The sequence below is a fragment of the Neolamprologus brichardi genome, unplaced genomic scaffold, assembly GCF_056152115.1.
Source record: "Neolamprologus brichardi isolate AB-2024 unplaced genomic scaffold, ASM5615211v1 NODE_ptg000033l+_length_6344489_cov_1, whole genome shotgun sequence".
Lineage (NCBI taxonomy): Eukaryota > Metazoa > Chordata > Actinopteri > Cichliformes > Cichlidae > Neolamprologus > Neolamprologus brichardi.
This window is the reverse complement of record NW_028270137.1, coordinates 1,019,482-1,040,106: the sequence shown is the minus strand read 5'-3', so window position 1 is coordinate 1,040,106 and position 20,625 is coordinate 1,019,482. Positions and strand designations below refer to the sequence as shown.

Genomic DNA, 20,625 nt, shown 5'->3' with positions numbered 1-20,625 from the left:
TAAGCGTGTTTGCATTTAGCCCGCTGCACTCAAGGCATTTCTTACACTTTATCAGTCCGGACTATCGCCGAACGAAGCTTATGACCTTCAAAAGACCGAGTGCCAACTCATTAGAAGCACATTTGCAAGATATATATAAAAATGATTAAAACCACTCATTCTAATAAAAGACATAAAAAACAAATTAGCCATTTCTAATTCTAACATGTGTCCATTCAATGAAGCTAGAAAATTAAAAGAAAAGGTTAGTGACCTCATATCTTAGAAAGTATCAGACTTTCTCCTGTCCAGTGTCGTTGCTCCAGTCTTGTTATTCTGTGTTAGGGAATGAAATCAATTTAATTGTCATGTTAGATCTGTTCAACACCTGGCTCCGCCCAGAGCCTGCGTCTTCACAATTGTCTACAAACAAAACCTGTATTATTATGAACTTCACTTCAACATGAACTTGTTGACTACTTTTGACACCTGTAAATAGAAGATTAACATGGGGTTATAACAATCACTGTAATACAAATGTTAATATGTCAATAGCTTCAATAAATGTTCAATGCAATGCTTGTTATATGATTCTGATGTAACAATAATGCTGATGCTAAAATAACAGTAAAACACACCCTTTTTATCCCTCACTGACCACAGCAGGGGCCTCTATGTTTTAATTCAGCCATGAATCCAGCTCACCTGGTTCATCACTCAGCCCCACCGGCACTGGCATTTGACAGGGTGGCGCTGCATATTCTTCCTTTAATGTCACTATTTTCAATCTGTTAATTAGAGTGCTTAAACATGAAGTAGACTACATCCACTACAAGTCAATACAACTGTGAATGTGGCCAATTATCAATCTATTACCAATCAATAACAAAAAATAGCTTTTATTTTATGCATGCTTTTAGTCAACCACTCACCCACAGGATCTCCAATCCCAGAAAATTTCTTCTCCTCATTTAATGAGTCTGTCCTCCTTCCATGCCCTGGTAACTGGTCCATCCAGAGCTGCATCATTATGAAATATACATACAACAAGCCAAACCACACCTTGGTCACACCAACCCTCTTCCGCCCTGAAGATGTCCAACGCCATCTTAGTCTGGACTGTCAAAGGTGATTTTAACGCTGATTGTTCCGACAATCCATTTATAACATTTCCTGGTCAGATTAGCCAATCTCTGCACACTGGAATAAACATAATCAACATGATCAACATTTTTCCTGCGTGTTTTTTCACCATCTTATTGATTCCAACGCTCCATCCTTATGTGATTTGTTGCATTATGTTTATCTAGAACTCCACTCTGTCTCTAAATGTTTGAAGAATTTTTCATGTTTGTGGTCAAGTTTTAAGAATTTGACCATACGTGAAATTAATGGTGTTATTGTAACATGGTAGACTAGTGTGCCTGTGTTAATTCAGCTCCATATTATTGTGTGAAGTTGCACTGGGTTGGGAGTGGTTTTTTGTGCGTGTGTCACATTTTTGGTTAGCCAAAAATGGGGTTGGACTAATTAGAGGCAGGTGTACTTGATTGCACTGATACACTGGTCTACTTATAGCCCACACTACAAACACTGCTGTGTCATTTTGTCTCTCTGTGCAGGCCAGGGCCTATTATATGCCACAGCCTAAAGGCAGCATAGTTGCACAGGTTGGAGTGATCACTGGCTATATGCTTGCAGGGTAGTGGGTCTCCAAGGACAACTTCTACCCCTGTTAAAGGCAACATGTGGAGTGCAACTGGCCGTGTGGCATAGCTGGCTCTGGTCTTGGGACTGTGTGTTTTTATTTGATTCATGAATGGGACACTGGACTGTTTTATCTTTTATCTCTTGATATTTTTTGTCACTAAATTATCTTTTAGAATTTTATTGACTGTCATCGTTTTGCCCACGACTGAGACGGTTGGTCAGACCTAAAATCTTTCTTTGGGTGTGTTACATTATCACCCCCATCGGGGCTTACCTTTCCCACTTCTGATGATATTCCTCCCTATTCTTTGCAAGTACCCCTTTTCGTGGCGAGAAACTGTTGGTGTGGTCAAGTGGGCGCTGTAAAAACAAAAGCTCAGGACAGAACAGTTATCAGTCATGTACTTCATACAAAATTAGCATATATTGAATTTCATATTGATCCTCTGAGTGTAATGGTACATTTTAATTTTAATTTATCAAAGCTAAACACAATAATTTTTCTTTATTTTGCTCTTGTTCTTGTGCAGCACCACATGCCCCTGTCGGTTCTATCTTACTTTTCTAAATTATTGACTATTTCAATGGAGAACCTAAATGACGTGGACCAAGGTTTGTCATTACATATCTCTATTTTGAATGTGACAAGTCTATCATTCCCCTGTTATTTATACACAGCAAATTCAAAAGTGTTAAATGTTTTGGTGTTAGTGTTAATTTTACTCTAAGTAGAGTCACATTCTTTTAATGTAACTCTGAGGTGTAAAATGATAGTAGTTAAAATCGAGTGTTAAAAATGAGTGTTTCTATTTCAAATCTGGAGGTGTTACAATGGAAACATTAACTCTTGACCTCTTAACTCTGAACTCCTACAGGGGCTATGACACCAATAGAGTAAATTCACAGACTCCGCCCCCAGCACGGCTCCAATCAAGCTGAAGTGAAGCCGTTTCAGAACATTTTGCTCTACATATTTGAGTTGTTTGCCATGCTTGGTAAGTCATTTTTTCAAAGATTGTTTCAATTATTGTTATTAGCTTTTACTTCTGTGGCTCTTTGGAGTTGAGACAAAGCTGTGTGAAAGGCATTAGCCTTGTTGCTCGCTGATAGCATAATATTCTGTTTTAGCTAGCTGAAAGGTATTGTTTGCGGGCAAATACCACAGCCTTGAAAAAAAAGCTTGCATGTGAATTTTCAGTCAAATTTCTTGGTCAAATACACTTAAAACAATGTCTAGAATGTGAAATGTTGATATAATGGTGCTACTTGAAGCCTGAAAACGATCTCCCATAAAAACGAGCAAACAGCAGTAGCAGATGTCCCGAGTCCCGACTGGGTTCTACGTTAGCATTTAGATTCCTCCAGAGTTTTGTGCACACGGTTTTAGGTAAAAATGAAAAAGGTTGAGGTTTTACATTTAGTTCAGTATTACCTGTTGTCTGTGTCCTTGTCTTTTGGGAAAATACTTTACACAAGTAATGGCTCAAAAAGGATTCCTTTTTTTTTTTTTTTTTTTTTTACTGTGCTGCAATTGATTTGTGCCATTAATTAGTGTCAACTAATTTTTATTCAATCTCCACATAGGATATGCTTGTGAAGATGGAATATGGGGGAGAGCACAAGTGCGTTGAAGTTCCACAAAGTGATGAATGAAGGACATGCATATTGTATTTTGTATTTATTGAAATAAGTGATGAGAATGCTGTTATTTGCATTTACCAGCTCACCTATGTCAGACCTTTTGATAAACGAAATTCTAATGAAAGTGAGAACATGTACACTGTTACATCTTTCAGAAAATGTTTTGAAATTGTGGTGCACTGTTCAGAATAAATGTTTTTCAAAAACCATTGCGTCTTTTTAGTAAATGTTTATTTCCAAAAGAAATTTCTAGAAGTTCAGAACAGTAAAATTCCCGCTTTTTAGAATTAATTAGAAGATAACTCTTACGTAGCTAAACTAAAATACTCTTTGAGAGTTAATATATAAACTCTTAACACCAAGTGCCAAATTATCAACTCCAGAGAGATTTGGTGTTTAACACTAAATCAGAGTTAACGTACCAACTCTCCAAAAAGAGTCAAATTAACACTCTCTGGTGTGGACCCATATAGACACTTTAAAAGTGTTGAAATCAAATCTGACAGTGTTAATTTGGACATGCTGGATTTGCTGTGTAGGTATCAATAGAGTTTTTCTTGCTTTTTCTATCAAAATTGATTGACTTTTTACAGTGGCCCGCTATGGTTAATAATAACATGTTCAGTCATGAGTGAAATCAAAGCTTCTCTTCACTTTAGCATTTAACATTCCCAACAATATAATGTGCTGCATTAATCGAAACACAGCTAATAAAACACTATTTTCTTGATGGAAACATCAGTAGCTCAAAATTAGCAACCAAAGGGTTAAGTCTGCAGTTCACACTCATGTGAAGCTACAGCCTCCCCCCCTAGTCTCTGTCCTCCTACTCCTGCAAAAACAAAACAAAGCGAGACAAAACATCCACCCTTCTTTTACAAGCTGGGTGAATTGTTTGTAGACATGTACTAATCCTAAAGTCGGTATCATTTTTGTCTCAGTGTCAAGTCAGTTTAAACATTTAGTCGTCAGTCCATCACAGTCCAGTCACATGCATACATTCACACACATTCATACCAGATATTGCTGATAATGGAGTCTCACACGCAACCTATTCGAGGCTCCATCACCAGCAAGATGACGTCATCATTTTAAAGGAAAACAGTTCCTTGTTTTTTTTGACTGGATTGACTCGCTGCAATCCTTTTAGGCTCAGGACTTCTCATGTGATCAATGTCCCATATAAGTGAATTTCTCCCAAGCCCATTATAATCATGGAGAAAAATACTTTGCGACTGTTTCTAGTAATCATGTTTTATAGCGCTTTAAAGTTCAATCTCTCAGGCCTGGATTAAAGAGCTGATTTGTTAAATCAGGAACTCACAAAATACCAAAATATCACCACCGGTGGATCACTCCTCTCAGATGTTCTTATTTCAGTGCACTGTAACAAAAGCAAAAACAAACGTAACCAATAAAATACTCATATAATAACAAATACTGGGGCCCGTTGGAAACATGTCCAAGCATAAAACCATCTTTCTCTCTCTTAGAGAAAGAAAACAATCCAAACCTCACTGATAAAATCAACCCAGTGTTAAGCAAAACCCAAAATCAACCAAAACTTCACCAGAAAGTTTTTCTCCGTCCCGGGACAATATTGTGTAAGCATACAGGTACCGTAACTTCTTTTTGCACTGACAAAAACATGTTGGACTTACTTCAGTCAATAGTGGACACTAGTTGCACACAAATGTTTTGCTTTGGTAGAAACTTAAACAACTGAGTTAAATCAACACAACCTTTTCATATTCAGTAAACCTGTGCATTTTGAGTTCATATTACACGATTAAGACATGTTCAGATGGAGTAAGTTAAGCTCCTGGAATATTTTAATCCTTCACAATTCTGTCATTTTTTCAACACTATTCACTAACTTTTATCCAAATTCTACTTGGTCCCTTAACTACTACATGTTGTCTTCATATTGCCTACGGTTCAACAAAGTCTAAATTCTGATTACCATAAAAATTGAATGGGTCTACAACAACTACCATCCTCCTATCTTTATCCTGATTGCACGAGGGCTGGGAAATAACTCTAAAGTGATAGGTTACGAGGCAGGGTGCACCCCGAACAGGTCACCAGTCCATCACCTAGAAACAAACAACCATTTACACTTACATTCACGGATAATTTAGAATCATCAATTAACCTAACTCTAATAGCTTCATGACTTTTCACTGTGGCAGGAAACCAGAATACCCAGAGAGAAACCACTGCAAACTAGCCAGACTGTGGACTTGCACCCAGGACCTTCTTACTGTGGAGCAACAGCACTCACCAGCATGCCAACAATGTAGGAAATACAGGGAAGCTATGATTTCCTGTTGAATTTTGTACAGATCTTTAAAGCCTGAGGCAATTGTGTTAAATACATGTGGGATGCTTACGTAAATCCAAGGGCTGGCCCCCTTTTCTTCTTTTTATTTTATATTTTATTATTGTTATTATTTTTATTTTTATTATTATTTTTTTAGTGTGTTCCTCCTTCAATTAAATCTCAATCACAAAAATGTGGTGCTCCGAAGTAAGGCTCACACCATTAATTCATCATTTTCACTCTGTACCACTGCTCCTTATCAGGCTGTGTGAAGCACAGTAAACAATTCAGTTGAGGCCTTGAGCCATAAACAGACATCACTCACAGACTTTGTTTTCATAACCAAACTGCTCTAGACCCTGTCCCCTAAATCTGCACAGATGCCCTCTGGGTGACATGAAATGCATTTAACCAATTAAACAATCAATGGCTTCTTGTTGTTGTAACAAATTCTGTATTTGGACGTTTGTGTGCAGCATTTTGCGTATCAGCATAGCATTTGTTAGTAAAGCATTCTTCATTGCAGCAGCGTGTGTGTATCACTCTTCATTGCACAAACATGTGTATGTGTGTGTGGATCACTTCTCCGTGAATTGAATCAGCATTTCGATTTGTGTGCATGTGTGTGTGTCATTTCTCAGTCAATCAACAAGTGCATATGTGTTCATATGTGTGTTTCTCTTGATTCTGAGTCAGTGTATGTAGATGTGTGTGTTTGTGTGTGTGTGTTTGTGTTCATCACTTTCCTGTTCTGGTGTTCTGGGTAAACCAGGGCCTGAAGCGTGCTCTGGGGTCCTGCTCTCCTCCTTTTCAGTCCATTTGGGTCCATTGGTGCTGCTGCTCAAAGTTCTCTCCATACTGGTTCTGGCCCCAATTGAGGCAGTCCTTTTCTCCAGTGTCCTGCATCTTCTCCTTGTCCAGCTTCTCCTTAACTTGACCCTTTTTGCTTCTGTAGGTCCTTCAGGGTTTGCTCCTGCTGTTGGAGCTTCTCGTCAGGTTTGACAACCTCCTACTCCAGCAAGCTCCGGCCTGATTTAAAGTCCTGTATCTGGGACTCTAAGCCTGACTGATGGGTTCGATTAGCAGCCAGCTCCTCCTGAGGCATGCTCAGTTTCTGCTCTGATGTCTTGAGCTCTCACTGAGGGCAGAAACCTCAGAGTCTTTTCCGTACACGTCAGATTGAAGTTTTTGATGTTTTCCTTGCTTTGCTCCACGGCCTTCTGCAGCTCTGCTGTTCAGCTCTTCTCAGAGGTCAGCTCCTGACCGAGCCCCGACACCTGTGCCTTCAGCTTATGTTCTTCTGCTGCTTTTGTCCAATCTGAGGTGCCTTCTGACCTCAGTTACTCCTCGTGTCTCTGGCACGCCCTTTTTACTGCCCGATCATCCATGTTGGTCCGTCACTGTCCTGCACAGTTTTGATGCAGAGTTGTTAAGGTCAGCATTTTTTGCTCGGCCTCACTTTTCATCCGGGCTTAATAGGCGTCTCGTCACAGCTCTGTCAGCTGAAGCTGTCTGGAAATCTCCCCCGTGTAGTGAAACGGGCCTTGGATTTAACGTTCTCCGTCTCCGCTGCATGAGATCTCTTTCCTGCAGCACTGTTGACATTCTCAGGCTGTTGTTGTGAGTCCAGCTGCTGTAGCATTTGGTCAGGGTCACATCAAAGATGGTAGAAGGGAGAGCCAAGATGGTAGAGGGGAGAGCAGGAGTCCAGGTCAGCCTCGGCTTTCCGGGCCGACAAAGCAGCCTGTAATTAAGCATAAAGAGAAAAAACAAAAACAAAACAAAAACAGACGAACAGGAAAATGATGTTGTTTTGGCTGTGTTATTCAGAGAGGGGCCAGGCTCTGTGTCAGCCTTCTCCCCCCCTTTTTTTTGTTTTTTCTCACCATATAATCAACTCATAACCCACCAAGTTGACAGGACAACACAGGTACACGTTAAAATTCTCAAGATCATGTTTAATAATTCAAAAAAGGAATTTTATTTCATTCAGTAATCACTTATATTAATCAATCAGAAAAAAAAAAACATGTCACAATTCGACTCTTTTAACCACTAAATTTGTTGTTTCATCACTGGTTTGTGATTTACCAGTGTCTGTCATTTTGAAGTCAAGTTGTTATCCTGCAACCCAGAGAGTTTATTTCTTAGTAGTGGATAGACTTTATCATTTAACATCAGGTGTATGTTAAGTTTCGCTGCTTTAAACTTGCTGGAAAATCTTCACGTGTTCATGAATGTAAGCTGTTTCTTCATTGCGTGTATGTGCGTTTGTGGGTGGGTTATTTTAACTTTTTTCTCAAACAAGGCATTTCTCTAATTGTGTGTGTTTTTAATTTTGTTTCCCAAATTTTTATTTTCCACCTTAAATAACAGCATTCCATGTCTTCAGCCAGGAATTAGAGCTTGCTTGTGAGATTCAGGGACACATGGTGCCAAAAACAATTCAGTGAAAAACTTGCCTGAAAATTTCCAGTGATGGTAACCGATAACTGGACGAGAAGATGTCCTTTAAGCTTCTTTTTCGGGTGGGGACAAAGTGAAAGGTCAAACTGTTAAATTTTGAGCCAGAGCTTGGCCTGTGTGTCGTCCCAATTTTATTAATCTATCCTTTTGCCGCTGTACTCAGGTCTCCAGGTTGAGAGAAATCCACCTGTATTAAGAAACTAAAACATTCATTTACTATTTTTCTTACAACATCCATTTAATTCATCCACCTAGATTTTACTCTCTCTCTTGGTGCATAGTTCACACAGTCAGGCAGTTGCCTTTTATGGGCATGCAAGTTTCCGGTCACTTACCCCCAACAGCTGCGAAGCCGTCTCTCCCATATCAAAACTCAGCCAAACATCAAACATTCACCGTAGTCATTCAAAACTTTATTTGTAATATTATAATCAGCAAAATCAGCGTTTTAATTACAGGCATGTATCATTATTTGCAAATTATACTTATAAAACTCAATAACACGCTAAACAGGAAGTCCTCTGTGGGCTTCACAGCAGCCACCTCATTTGCATGTTCACACAAAATAGCTCGCAGCGCTGCAGCGCGCTATCGTCACACACAGCCTCGTTTCACACTCAACTCTCTATCTTATTTTACACAGACGTCTTATATTTACACTCACTCTCAGGCCTGAAAGTTTTAGCGCCTACACAATTTTGACAAATTTAAGATAACGGGTCCAACCGAAGAAAGTCCAACTTTTTTGTAATCAATTAACCAGTATCAGCCTCTAACTGTATCTGGCCTGATCTCTAAAGTCCCTAAGTCAATTTAAAGTGTCCAAAAAAGCGCAGATAAGGAGCCTCTAACTCCTAGCTTGTTCCAGGATGCCCTGTACCCCACAGTCAAGCCAACTGAACTAACCCTGTTCGCCGACAGGTCAAGGTCGCGCGTCCGCGGCCAGGAGGGAGCGTAACCTCCGGGCTATGCGCCTCCTAGTGGCCTCTAACCACCGTTCTAACAAAATTTATAATACTTTTAAACCGCCGTCAACCCTCTAAAACAAGAGTATGACTGACGCAGATGCAACGTTATGGACAATGGAGCCTCTAACTCTCAACATGGCCAACACAGATGCAGTCCTTTAGACCAATGGAGCCTCTAACTCACAAAATGACCAATTCCCTATCAAACTACCTGAGCCTCTAACTCAGTATTATTTTCCTTTACCTTGAGCCTCTAACTCAGTATTATTTTCCTTTTAAGCTTATTTCAAGTTTCAAAACTCATGAGATTTTTTCATCAAAATCAAAACAGGCCTTCACCAGTAATTTCAGTGAGTAGACTTTTAATTTATACAGTCCAATTTGGCACAGTTTGGATTTACATTCAACAGGTTGTGCCTCACCTTTAAATGTGCCGGCTTGCCCACTCACGTCAGACCACTGGCTCGTGCCTGCCCATTCAACCACCTCGGACCGTCCAAACCTCCAAAACTTCCATCCCAATACCACAGGACGAGCCCCCAAAACTGTTACGGATTCAAATATTGGGAATGGATACAAGAGGAAAACCCAAAATAACCACACTGGTCCGGCCGGGTCAAGTCAAACGATGATTTAATGAACACACGCGTGGGAGATGGACACCATACAACAGACAGCATCAGATCTCAAAATGGTGGAGCCTTGATCAAACTCTTATAGCCTCTAGTGGCCCCCACCTAATCATAAAAGCCTAAACATTCTTTCTCACACAGCGCCTAAGCTACGACCTTGGCTCCCTGTTTATCTGCTCCTGATGAAATGGGGCAGTATGCTCTGTTCTCTTCTAATCAGACAAATGAGACGATGACTTTCTGTGAACAGTATTTCTTATAACTCAGCAGTATAATGCATCATAAAACAATATCATTCATTCACAATAAATCAACAGTCTAATGTAATGCAAATCAATTTACCAAATGTAATAATTATCACCTTCTTCTAGTTCAGGAGCATAATGCAAACTGAAACTACATAATAATTCACAATCTTTAATTAGGGGTCTAACATGGCATAAAATAATATCATAATCCGACACTGTGCAATGACAATAAAGAGTTATCTTATCTTATCTTACATGCAGCAGAGCGTTTCAGCACCTCTCCTCTGGACAGCAGGACTCTGTCATACAGCAGGAGATCAGGGTAAATGCTCTCCACCTCATCCAGTAATGAGGTGGAGAGCATTTAAACCTTTTGCCATTATTTTATTGATGATCTGAATGACAACATTTATGACCTCTGTGCATTCTAGAGGAAAGGTTTGCGCACACAATGCCTCTTGGTGCAGGATGCAGTGAAACGTCAGCAGCTTTCTATCCAGTGACTTCTGCAGCCAGGCCACAAAGCCCCTGTGCAGTCATACTTACCATACTTTTATTTTTATATTTCAATATCACAATAATCTTCTAATTTAGAACTACAAGTTAAAAAAGAACTAACATAAGTTGCTGATTTGGTCCCTAAAATCCAGAGAGTAATTATTCATGGTAAGGAATTCATGTGGACACTAAGCCTGTGGGCAGGCAAGGACATTTAAACAGTGAGGCTGACGACCTACCATTTCTTCGTGTGACTGCTTCTGGTCTAAAAGGGACTCCAATACCAAAATCGATGAATTTAGGCTGTTTGAGGTACACGTTGGGGGAAAACATCAGAAAAAGACAAACATTTCTTACCACTGGTAGGTAGCTGACTAAAAACTGAGCAACATGCTTAATCACCACCTGCATTACAGAGAAAATGTGTTTTAGTAAAAGAGAACAGGAGGAACTAGAAGAATTGTAAAGTGCACACATAAGAAGCCATACTGGGAAATTGTCTTCTCTGCGTTTTCCAACTACTACAATTTAAGGTCCTGCATAAGCTCCATCTGTCTAAATTGAAGGTTTCAAGGATGTTTCCAGGGGCGGACTCAAGATGTGATCAATGTGTCCAGAATTCTGCATCATTGTCACATATGTTTTGGACATGTCCTAATATCACTACTTACTGGTCTAAAATATTTAAAACTTTGTCTGATAAAACAGCCCCCCCCGACCCAGCAATGGCTCTATCTGGTGTAGCTACAGTTAAACACTTAAATAATAAACAAATTCGTGTTTTATAACATTGCTTGCAAGACGCCTTATACCCCCAACTCATTCTGCTTTGTTAAGAGACACAATGTATCATTTACAGTTGGAAAAAATTAAATTTTAACTGAGAGATAATGTCAAACAGTGTTACCTAATTTGGCAACCCTTTATAGATGGGATGGATGGCCTCCCCCCATATCTGCTCCAAGATTATACACATTGGTCTGGTCAGGTGTATTGTTTTTTTTTTGTTTGTTTGTTTTTTTTTGTGGGGGGGGGGGGAGGGGGGGGGTTGTTTTGGGGGTTTTGTTTTCCTCTCCCCCTCCTTTGTAGATACTTATCTAGGTATATAAATGTGTATGTATAGACATAAATATATGATCGTTTATATGATGGTAATTATATTTTATGTAAAAAGGAGGAGGAGAGGAAGGAAGGGAAAGAAAAAACTATGTCAATGTAAATGAGATACGTACTTTGTTGCCTGATTTGAATTAAAAAAAAGGGAAAAAAATTGGACTAAACTCACTTGAACTCTGACTTTGTCTGCACTTAGAACTATCACAAGACATTAAAACAAAACATCGGGCATTGATGACATCACAGGAATCTAACATTCTAATCTATGCAAACTGTCTCCAAGGCTACATAATATCAAATTAAATCATAGCAAAGGAGTAAAAAGCAGGATCAGTCTTAGGGTGTATGTTACATGTTTGCCAGTTTGGATGAGTGAGTGCAATACTTCATCGGCCTGTGTTGTAGCAACCTGTTGAACCTGCTGAGAAACTTTTCTTTGTCCACTCTGCCCCAAACTTCACATGCTGCATAAAAGTCGAGGCCTAGAGACCTCTGCATAGTTATTAGCATTAGGTTATCAGTATCATCTGATATATATGACATTTACAGTACAGTACTCACACATGACATAGGAGGAATAAATATGAACTTTTTGACATAAATTTGATCATATGAAATTGGATTTTTTTTAAATATGAAACTTTTTCCTTCCATCATACTTCAGAAATATAATATATTAAGTTTTGAACATTTTAAAACATTTAAGTTTGCTCGTTGTATTTATAAGATCCTACATGGACGTGCTCCACAATCATTGGTCAGTCATGTTAAAATCCATTATCAGTGGAAAACAAACCTGATCCTCTACTAGAGGCGATTGTGCAATACCTTTTAGACATAAAACTCAGCAAACAGTTATTATTAGTTAAAGTCAGTGAGATTTGGAGTGATACATGACACATGACGGAATAAGACACGCAGACTTAGCATGACGAACCGACGAGGAACACGTACACTGTAAATACATACAGAGGGAAAAGAGGACTAGAGATGAGACATGGACATAACTAAGCACAAACAGAACATGATGGCTGGGGGGAAAACACACGTGACAGAAGGAATGGGTCACAAGGGCAAAACATGTAAACGAGAGGAGGAGACGGGAGAAAAAGACATTACTGAAATACATGAGGGGCCAGGGCTGGGGCAGCCAACCAGTCACAGACAAACAGCCACATTTTTTACTGTGTCACCGCAAAGAGCCACATCATACACCTGGGCACACATGAACATCACCCATCCCTTCCTCTGTCCTGCGTTCAGTTTGGGGTATCAAACTCAGGACCCTAACCCCATCAGGCCGGGGTCTTTGTGTGGAGTCTGCATGTTCTCTCCAGCTTCCTCCCACAGTCTAAGGGCATGCAGTCAGTGGGGGTCTTCTCGCCCCGTTCACATTCACACAGAGATGCATTGAAGATCACCTTGTGGTTAGTGCCTTCTATTCGATGTACAGACTGAATAATAACACCTTCTAATTAGTTCTGTCTCCTATTGGTGCTCTTCTACGAGTAATCAGTGCTTGATGGCTTACTAAGCTTAACGTTTTTCACAACATTGATAACAAACAAACACAAAACAACAACAACATATATTATCTAAAAGAAACTTGATTGGACCACATTTTGATGTTCATCCTACATGTTTATTGAGATTGTCTAATGTCTGCGACGGTATCTTCTCCCACGTCTGCGGACACCCGAGGCCTTGTGGGCTCTCCTGCGTCTGCGAACGGGGCGAGAAGCACGTTTGCGTCTATACCTGCGTTGTGGCATTGTCCAAAACGGCGGTACCTGCTCCACGTCACGGGTTCTATTTATGGACTCACCTGGCAACTTTAGTGATGTCACTGCTGATGTTGTCACTGTTGGTGTGACCTCATGACTCATTCATCCCATCTGAACTGTGGTGTAATTATGAGGTCACAGGGGGACGTGAATTTATTCACAAAGTTGAAAGAGAGTTTGGGTCATAACTCAAAGACACAATGATGCAGTCAAATCATTGGACTTAAATATCTGTAAATTACACGATTTAGAGGGGTCTGACATCACATCCAGTCTCTCTGCTGTGATGTCAAATATCAATGCCAGACTCGCTTCTCTCTGTTGTGATGTCAAATATCAATGCCAAACTCGCTTCTCTGTTGTGATGTCAAATGTCAATGCCAAACTCGCTTCTCTGTTGTGATGTCAAATGTCAATGCCAAACTCGCTTCTCTGTTGTGATGTCAAATATCAATGCCAAACTCGCTTCTCTGTTGTGATGTCAAATATCAATGCCAGACTCGCTCCTCTGCTGTGATGTCAAATGTCAATGCCAGACTCGCTTCTCTGCTGTGATGTCAAATGTCAATGCCAGACTCGCTTCTCTGCTGTGATGTCAAATGTCAATGCCAGACTCGCTTCTCTGCTGTGATGTCAAATGTCAATGCCAGACTCGCTTCTCTGCTGTGATGTCAAATATCAATGCCAAACTCGCTTCTCTGCTGTGATGTCAAATGTCAATGCCAGACTCGCTTCTCTGCTGTGACGTCAAATATCAATGCCAAACTCGCTTCTGTGCTGTGATGTCAAATATCAATGCCAGACTCGCTTCTCTGCTGTGATGTCAAATATCAATGCCAGACTCGCTTCTGTGCTGTGATGTCAAATATCAATGCCAAACTCGCTTCTCTGCTGTGATGTCAAATATCAATGCCAAACTCGCTTCTGTGCTGTGATGTCAAATATCAATGCCAAACTCGCTTCTGTGCTGTGATGTCAAATATCAATGCCAGACTCGCTTCTCTGCTGTGATGTCAAATATCAATGCCAAACTCGCTTCTGTGCTGTGATGTCAAATATCAATGCCAAACTCGCTTCTGTGCTGTGATGTCAAATATCAATGCCAGACTCGCTTCTGTGCTGTGATGTCAAATGTCAATGCCAAACTCGCTTCTGTGCTGTGATGTCAAATATCAATGCCAGACTCGCTTCTGTGCTGTGATGTCAAATGTCAATGCCAAACTCGCTTCTCTGCTGTGATGTCAAATATCAATGCCAAACTCGCTTCTGTGCTGTGATGTCAAATATCAATGCCAGACTCGCTTCTGTGCTGTGATGTCAAATGTCAATGCCAGACTCGCTTCTCTGCTGTGATGTCAAATGTCAATGCCAGATTCGCTTCTCTGCTGTGATGTCAAATATCAATGCCCAAACCCAACGACCGACAAGTAACACAGAACACGCAGCCAGTGACGCACCAAACACACACCACGTTTAGTGACCAATAAATCAAGCGCCACAGGTGGTGTAAATGACAGCTCAGGGATGTGTAATGATGTTGATTTTTTCTGTTCTTGTTCCTTTTTACCAAGCCGGGTTTGTTGGTCCTTGTTTCCCTCTCCTGCTGAGTTCCTCCTGACGGAGTTCATAAGCCAGTCAAAGATCTGCACGTCACAATGGACTGAGATGTCGACTTCCTCCCACCAAAAGAAAGAAAAAAGTAAAGTCGTCATGCAGCAGGAGAACAAAAAGTCATACTACAGCTACTGCACCCTCTAATTTATTAGATTCTTTCAATCATGTGTTTCATAGGGGCCTCGGAGCACTTCTGCACACTAAATGAGCTGTGCTGGAACTTACACCATCACGTAACCCATAAAGGAAATCTCTTATTCATAAAAAGAAACAAATGTTTGCTTTGATTCCTCCTTGAGAAACTGAATGTCACGGTCCTGGGTCGCTGGCTCAGTGTTTTCTGTTTTGTTTTATTAATCTTTGATTTCTTGATGTGTGATGTTAGTTCTTAGGTTTTGGTTCTGTGTCCCCGCTGTTCTGTGTTGGTACTGTGCCTCTACAGAAACAGCATCATAATTTCATATTTTGTCAGCACTTCCTAGCAGTATGTAACTACACAATAAATGTCAGGGTTTGCGTGTTGAGATATGAATGGAGGACCCAAGATGCAGGCACTGCTGATGTGAGTGAGCTTTATTTATGGAGAGTGACATACAAACAAAGGCGAGGGAGGCGAGAAACAAAACTAGGAAAACCTAAACTGGGAAAGCTGAGAACCAGATAAGAAACCTGGACACGAGGGAATGGAGTTAAAACACGATGACAAGCAGGAAAAACAGCATGGAGGAACACAGACGGACCAGTAACGCACACAAGAGGACGAATGCTATAAATTAGTGATGGCCCGCTTGAAGCTGACGCTCCGGCGCGTGTGTCGAAAACACCAACACACCGCTTCAGAAGCACTCTGTCGATGCTCGTTTGGCCACAGTCACGTGATCAGTGACGTCCAATTGTGAATTGTGAATTCCACTCTGCAGAGTGGGCAATCATAATGAAGCAGTTCAGTTTTTCTGTAGATTCAAGCTGCTCTTCATATTTTTGACCAGCAGATGTCACCACAGAGGACTGTGTTAAAAAGCTTCCAGTAATGAATCGTTTTTCAACACAAGCTTCAGAAAGCTTTGTTTGGCCATCACTACTATAAATACACACAGAGGGAAACGAGGAAACACAGGAGGGGGACACAGCTGAGCCTAATGAATCTGACGAGACGGGTCCTTCATGTACTGTACATGATGCGGGTAGATGCTGTACGTTTATGGGCTGCAGGAGAGGCACAGATTTGTGCAGCTGAGGTTGTTTGGGGTGCCTGCGTGTTCGCCTGCTGGGCCTGAGCGAGCCTCTCCACATCTGTGGCCCGGCGGTCTCTTCTCTTGCTGAGGATCTTAACGTAGTTTGCTGGGACGAGCCGGTGGTCTCACCGTCCACGCTGGCCAGGAGCCAGCCACGCACACGGGGCTGTAGCTCTAAACACGAGGGAGATAGTTGTAAACATGGGGCACGCTCACACAAAAGAAGAGCCCTCATCTGTTATTTCTAAGATAAGGAAAACAAAAACAGAAGGTTTTGGGTCAAAGCACTCAGAATCAAATGTCCCGCAGCCAGTAAAAAGCTCATCACCTTTAGGAGCGAGGTTGAGCATCTCTCCAGCTTGCATAGAAAGCTCCTCCTGAGAAGCAGCTGTAAAGTCATATTCTCCTCTGGCCACCACGTGGTCGTCCTCCTCGCTCGCCCAGTTAGTGTCTAAACCAAGCAAGGAAACTGAATGAAAGACATTCATCATTTTAACTGGTCTGAACCAAAAACAAGTCCTTCTGCTTTTCCTTACACTTGTAAAGTAACTAATGGCATATGGAGCTATGGTACCCAATTTATTTGCCACTGAGTTACACAAAGGCACATATGATGTCATACAAGCAGACTCATCTTTACACGTGTACTGCAGCCCTGAACATTACCAGCTTCAGATTCTATTATCAAACTTTGCAACAGCAGCCTTAATTACTTTGAACTCAGAACAATTAGCACCTGCAGCCACTGTCCTGTGTTGAGTACACCTCTCAAAACAACTAAATGTACTCATATGAATATGTGAGTGCTTGCTGTTCCATCTCTTCAGCCTGCTGCACAAACCTGCTGGGGGGACGTCCTCAAGGTGAGGTGTGTGTCTGTATCCTCCCAGGCTGTAGCCGCCACCGTAGCTGTAGCTGTAAGGCCTGTAGCCACCACAGATGGAGCTCCCATAGGGGCTGTGAGAGGGGAGAAGGAGCTGTTGGATGGACAGTAGGACTGCTGGACCTTATGAGGGGGCACCAGGGGCGCCATCCTGGGCAGGACAGAAGGGCTAGCAGGGGTAGAGGAGCCTGTAGCTAATCCTAAATCTGTAGATCTGTTTGGCTCCAAAGATGGCGCCAGTGTTTGCGGCAAGCCGTCTCCTCGAATTTTGTCTACTGTCTGCTATCCTATTTTCTCTGTGTTATCCTGACGCCTTTGCGCTTCTTACCTATGATCGTCAAACTCTTCTGAATCTCCAGCCATTGACTCACCAAACGCCTGGTTTGGTGAGTCAATGGCTGGAGTCATAGGTGGCAATCAGGGAACTTTTTCTCAACTTTGACGGATATCTCTGATCATTTACGCCGCTTCCTAGCTACCCTTCCACCTAGGAAACGTCATAGGCGACGGGGTAAACGGAGCGGTATTCGTGTTCGCCTCAAGGCTTACTTAAACTCACTTGATGCGACCAGCTACCACGTATTTGTAAACACTCTATCTTCTTCTCATGCTCTCTGGGGCCGCTTCTGCTATAGATTGCCCTGCCATCGCTGGATAAGTCCTGTTGAACACTACGCTCACCTAGACTCCCCGACCGAGTGCCCACCGGTTCGGAGCTGGGTGCGGCTTTCCAGAGGTGGTGTGAACTACAGCAATCTTCGCCTGCTGAGATCTGTTCCAACTAACAACAACCCGACTACACTTCGGATGGCTTTGCTAAATGTTAGATCACTGGCAAACAAGACTTTTATTTTAAACGACCTTTTCGTCTCAACTGGGCTGGATTTTCTTTATCTGGCGGAAACCTGGCTTCGTCCTGAGGAATCTTCTGCTTTTTCAGAACTTCTTCCCCCAGATTGTGCCTTTGCTAGCTCTCCTAGGATCTCTGGCAGAGGTGGAGGATTGGCTTCGATTTTTAAACACAAATTTCGATGCCGGGAACTACCACCCGTCTCTTTCACCAGCTTCGAGGTGCAGCTACTGGAACTGAACAGTGCTCCCCCAATTCTTTGTGTTGTGGTGTATCGACCCCCGAAATCTGTTAAGGATTTTATTTTTCAGTTTTCTGAACTACTAGGGAGCCTGTTTTTACGCTACGATCGTGTTTTAATTGTTGGCGATTTTAATATACATGTCTGTTGTGAGGCAAGCACACTAACAAAGGATTTCCTTGCCCTTCTTGACACTTTTAATCTTACACAATGGGTAAGTGAACCAATGCATTTAAAAGGTCATTCGCTTGACCTAGTTTTGTCCTACGGTCTGGATATTTGTATAACGGATATCAAGGACTCTGGGATCTCTGATCATTCTGTGGTTATGTTTAATGTTATGCTACGACATATGGAGCTTAACTGCCAGGGTCCATTACGTCAGATGCGCTCGATTAATTCTGAAACCATTACCAACTTCTCTACTCTTTTCGCCAACTCTGCGCTCCCCGACTCCGTCTGTCTTGTGGATTTATCGACTGACGAGCTTACCAACCTTTTTAATTCCACATGTTCTTCTATTCTGGACACTGTGGCTCCACATAAGACTAAGCGTACTAAGTCGTCATGCCAACCCTGGCTGAATGAAACTACCCGTGCTCTCAGGCGCGAATGCCGTCGTGCTGAGAGGAAGTATAAAAAGGATAAGCTCGTAGTGTCAGCGGAAATCTTCCATAATTGTCTGTCAAAATATCAGAAGACCGTCAAAGCTGCTAAATCTGCCTACTTATCAGGTCTTATTTCGACCAATTGTCACAAGCCCCACGCTCTTTTTAAGATTTTTAACTCCGTGATTAATCCTCGTACTACAGCACACAAGGAAGTTTCTCCAGCTCTTTGTGAAAGTTTTTTAAGGTATTTTATTGAAAAAATCACTATTTTAAGAGCCCCGTTTTTATCGGTAGTTCCACATCAAGTTTCAGTTTCTAAATGCTCTGCTGTCTTTCAGCAGTTTGAGCCTGTGACTCTTTCTGATGTAAAGGAAATGATTGACCACTTAACAATCTCCAATTCCCCACATGATATTCTCCCTGCCCGTATTTTTAAGGAAGCAATGAATACTATTGGGTCTTGTATTTTATTAATTTTGAATGCATCATTGTCTTCGGGCTGTGTACCGTCTGCCTTCAAGCATGCTGTTGTTCAACCCGTTATTAAGAAGACTAATCTCGACCCCAGTGTTCTTTCAAATTATAGACCAATTTCTAAGCTTCCCTTTATGTCAAAGATCCTGGAAAAAGTGGTCTGTAAACAACTTCAGACCTTCCTAGATTCCAATGGTATCTCTGAAAAATTCCAGTCGGGCTTCAAGCCTCGACATAGTACTGAGACAGCTTTGCTAAGAGTTTTTAATGATCTCCTTTTAACCACCGACTCAGGTTGCTCTGTGGTTCTAGTCTTACTGGATCTGACTTCTGCGTTTGACACAGTAGATCATAACATTTTATTATCAAGGTTAGAGCAAGTAGTTGGCCTTAAGGGCACAGCCTTATCATGGTTTAAATCTTATCTTTCAGAGAGGTCGCTCTCTATCACTATGGGGCAATATTCCTCCTCCTCGGCTCCTTTTCTCTGTGGTGTGCCCCAGGGGTCTGTTTTGGGCCCTATGCTATTCTCTCTGTACATGTTGCCCTTGGGATCTATTTTCCAAAGATATAATATTTCTTTCCATTGTTATGCCGATGACATTCAAATTTATTTCCCTTTGAGTTTGAATGTCACAGATCCATTGCATACATTGTTTAATTGTCTTCATGATGTGAGAACCTGGCTATCTCAAAACTCTCTAATATTGAATGACAGTAAAACTGAGGTTATTGTCTTTGACAGCCATATTCCATTGAACCGACTAACTGTTACCCTTGGCCCACTTGCTAGCTACCTCTCCAACGTTGTAAGAGACCTTGGGGTACTCCTGGATAGCTCTTTCAAATTAGAGAAACAAGTATCTACTGTGGTTAAATCCGGTTTCTATCAGCTACGTCAAATTTCTAAAGTTAGTTAGTAGTATCTTTATTTCAGACATATACAAACAAAAAAACAAAACAATATATACACAAGTACACATACTTGCATTTACTCTGTGTACACACACGTATGTGCTCAGATAAAACAAAGAAAATAAAATAAAAAAATATATATAAAAATAAAAATAAAAATAAATAAATAAATAAATCAAACAGAGTCTCAATTACATGAAATGACAATTATTGGTCTGAAATGGAGTAGGAAGAAGTATAACATACTTATTAATCCCTACCCCATGCTTAACGTTCTATTGAATCCCACTATTCACCTAATTCCCATCATCACTTACCCCACACAATAAACAAGGAGAACATGTATAAACATAGCTACAGTGATAGATATACTTTAGATACAGTTTAGCATAGTTATATATACAATGGGTGATCAATTTTATCAGTTTCATATTCTT

The 20,625-nt window shown here is 41.1% G+C and overlaps 1 protein-coding gene across 1 annotated transcript; it reads right to left on the bottom strand.

Moving 5' to 3' along the window:
• Positions 1 to 15,541: 15,541 nt before the first annotated feature.
• Positions 15,542 to 17,505, bottom strand: LOC148094600 (uncharacterized). Its single transcript, XM_087837533.1, has 4 exons — positions 17,469 to 17,505; positions 17,056 to 17,220; positions 16,543 to 16,665; positions 15,542 to 16,388 (listed from the first exon to the last, which is right to left on the bottom strand). The coding sequence occupies exons 1-4, from the start codon at positions 17,503 to 17,505 to the stop codon at positions 15,859 to 15,861; spliced, it is 855 nt and encodes a 284-aa protein (XP_087693659.1). The 3' UTR covers positions 15,542 to 15,858.
• Between the last annotated feature and the right edge of the window lie 3,120 nt (positions 17,506 to 20,625).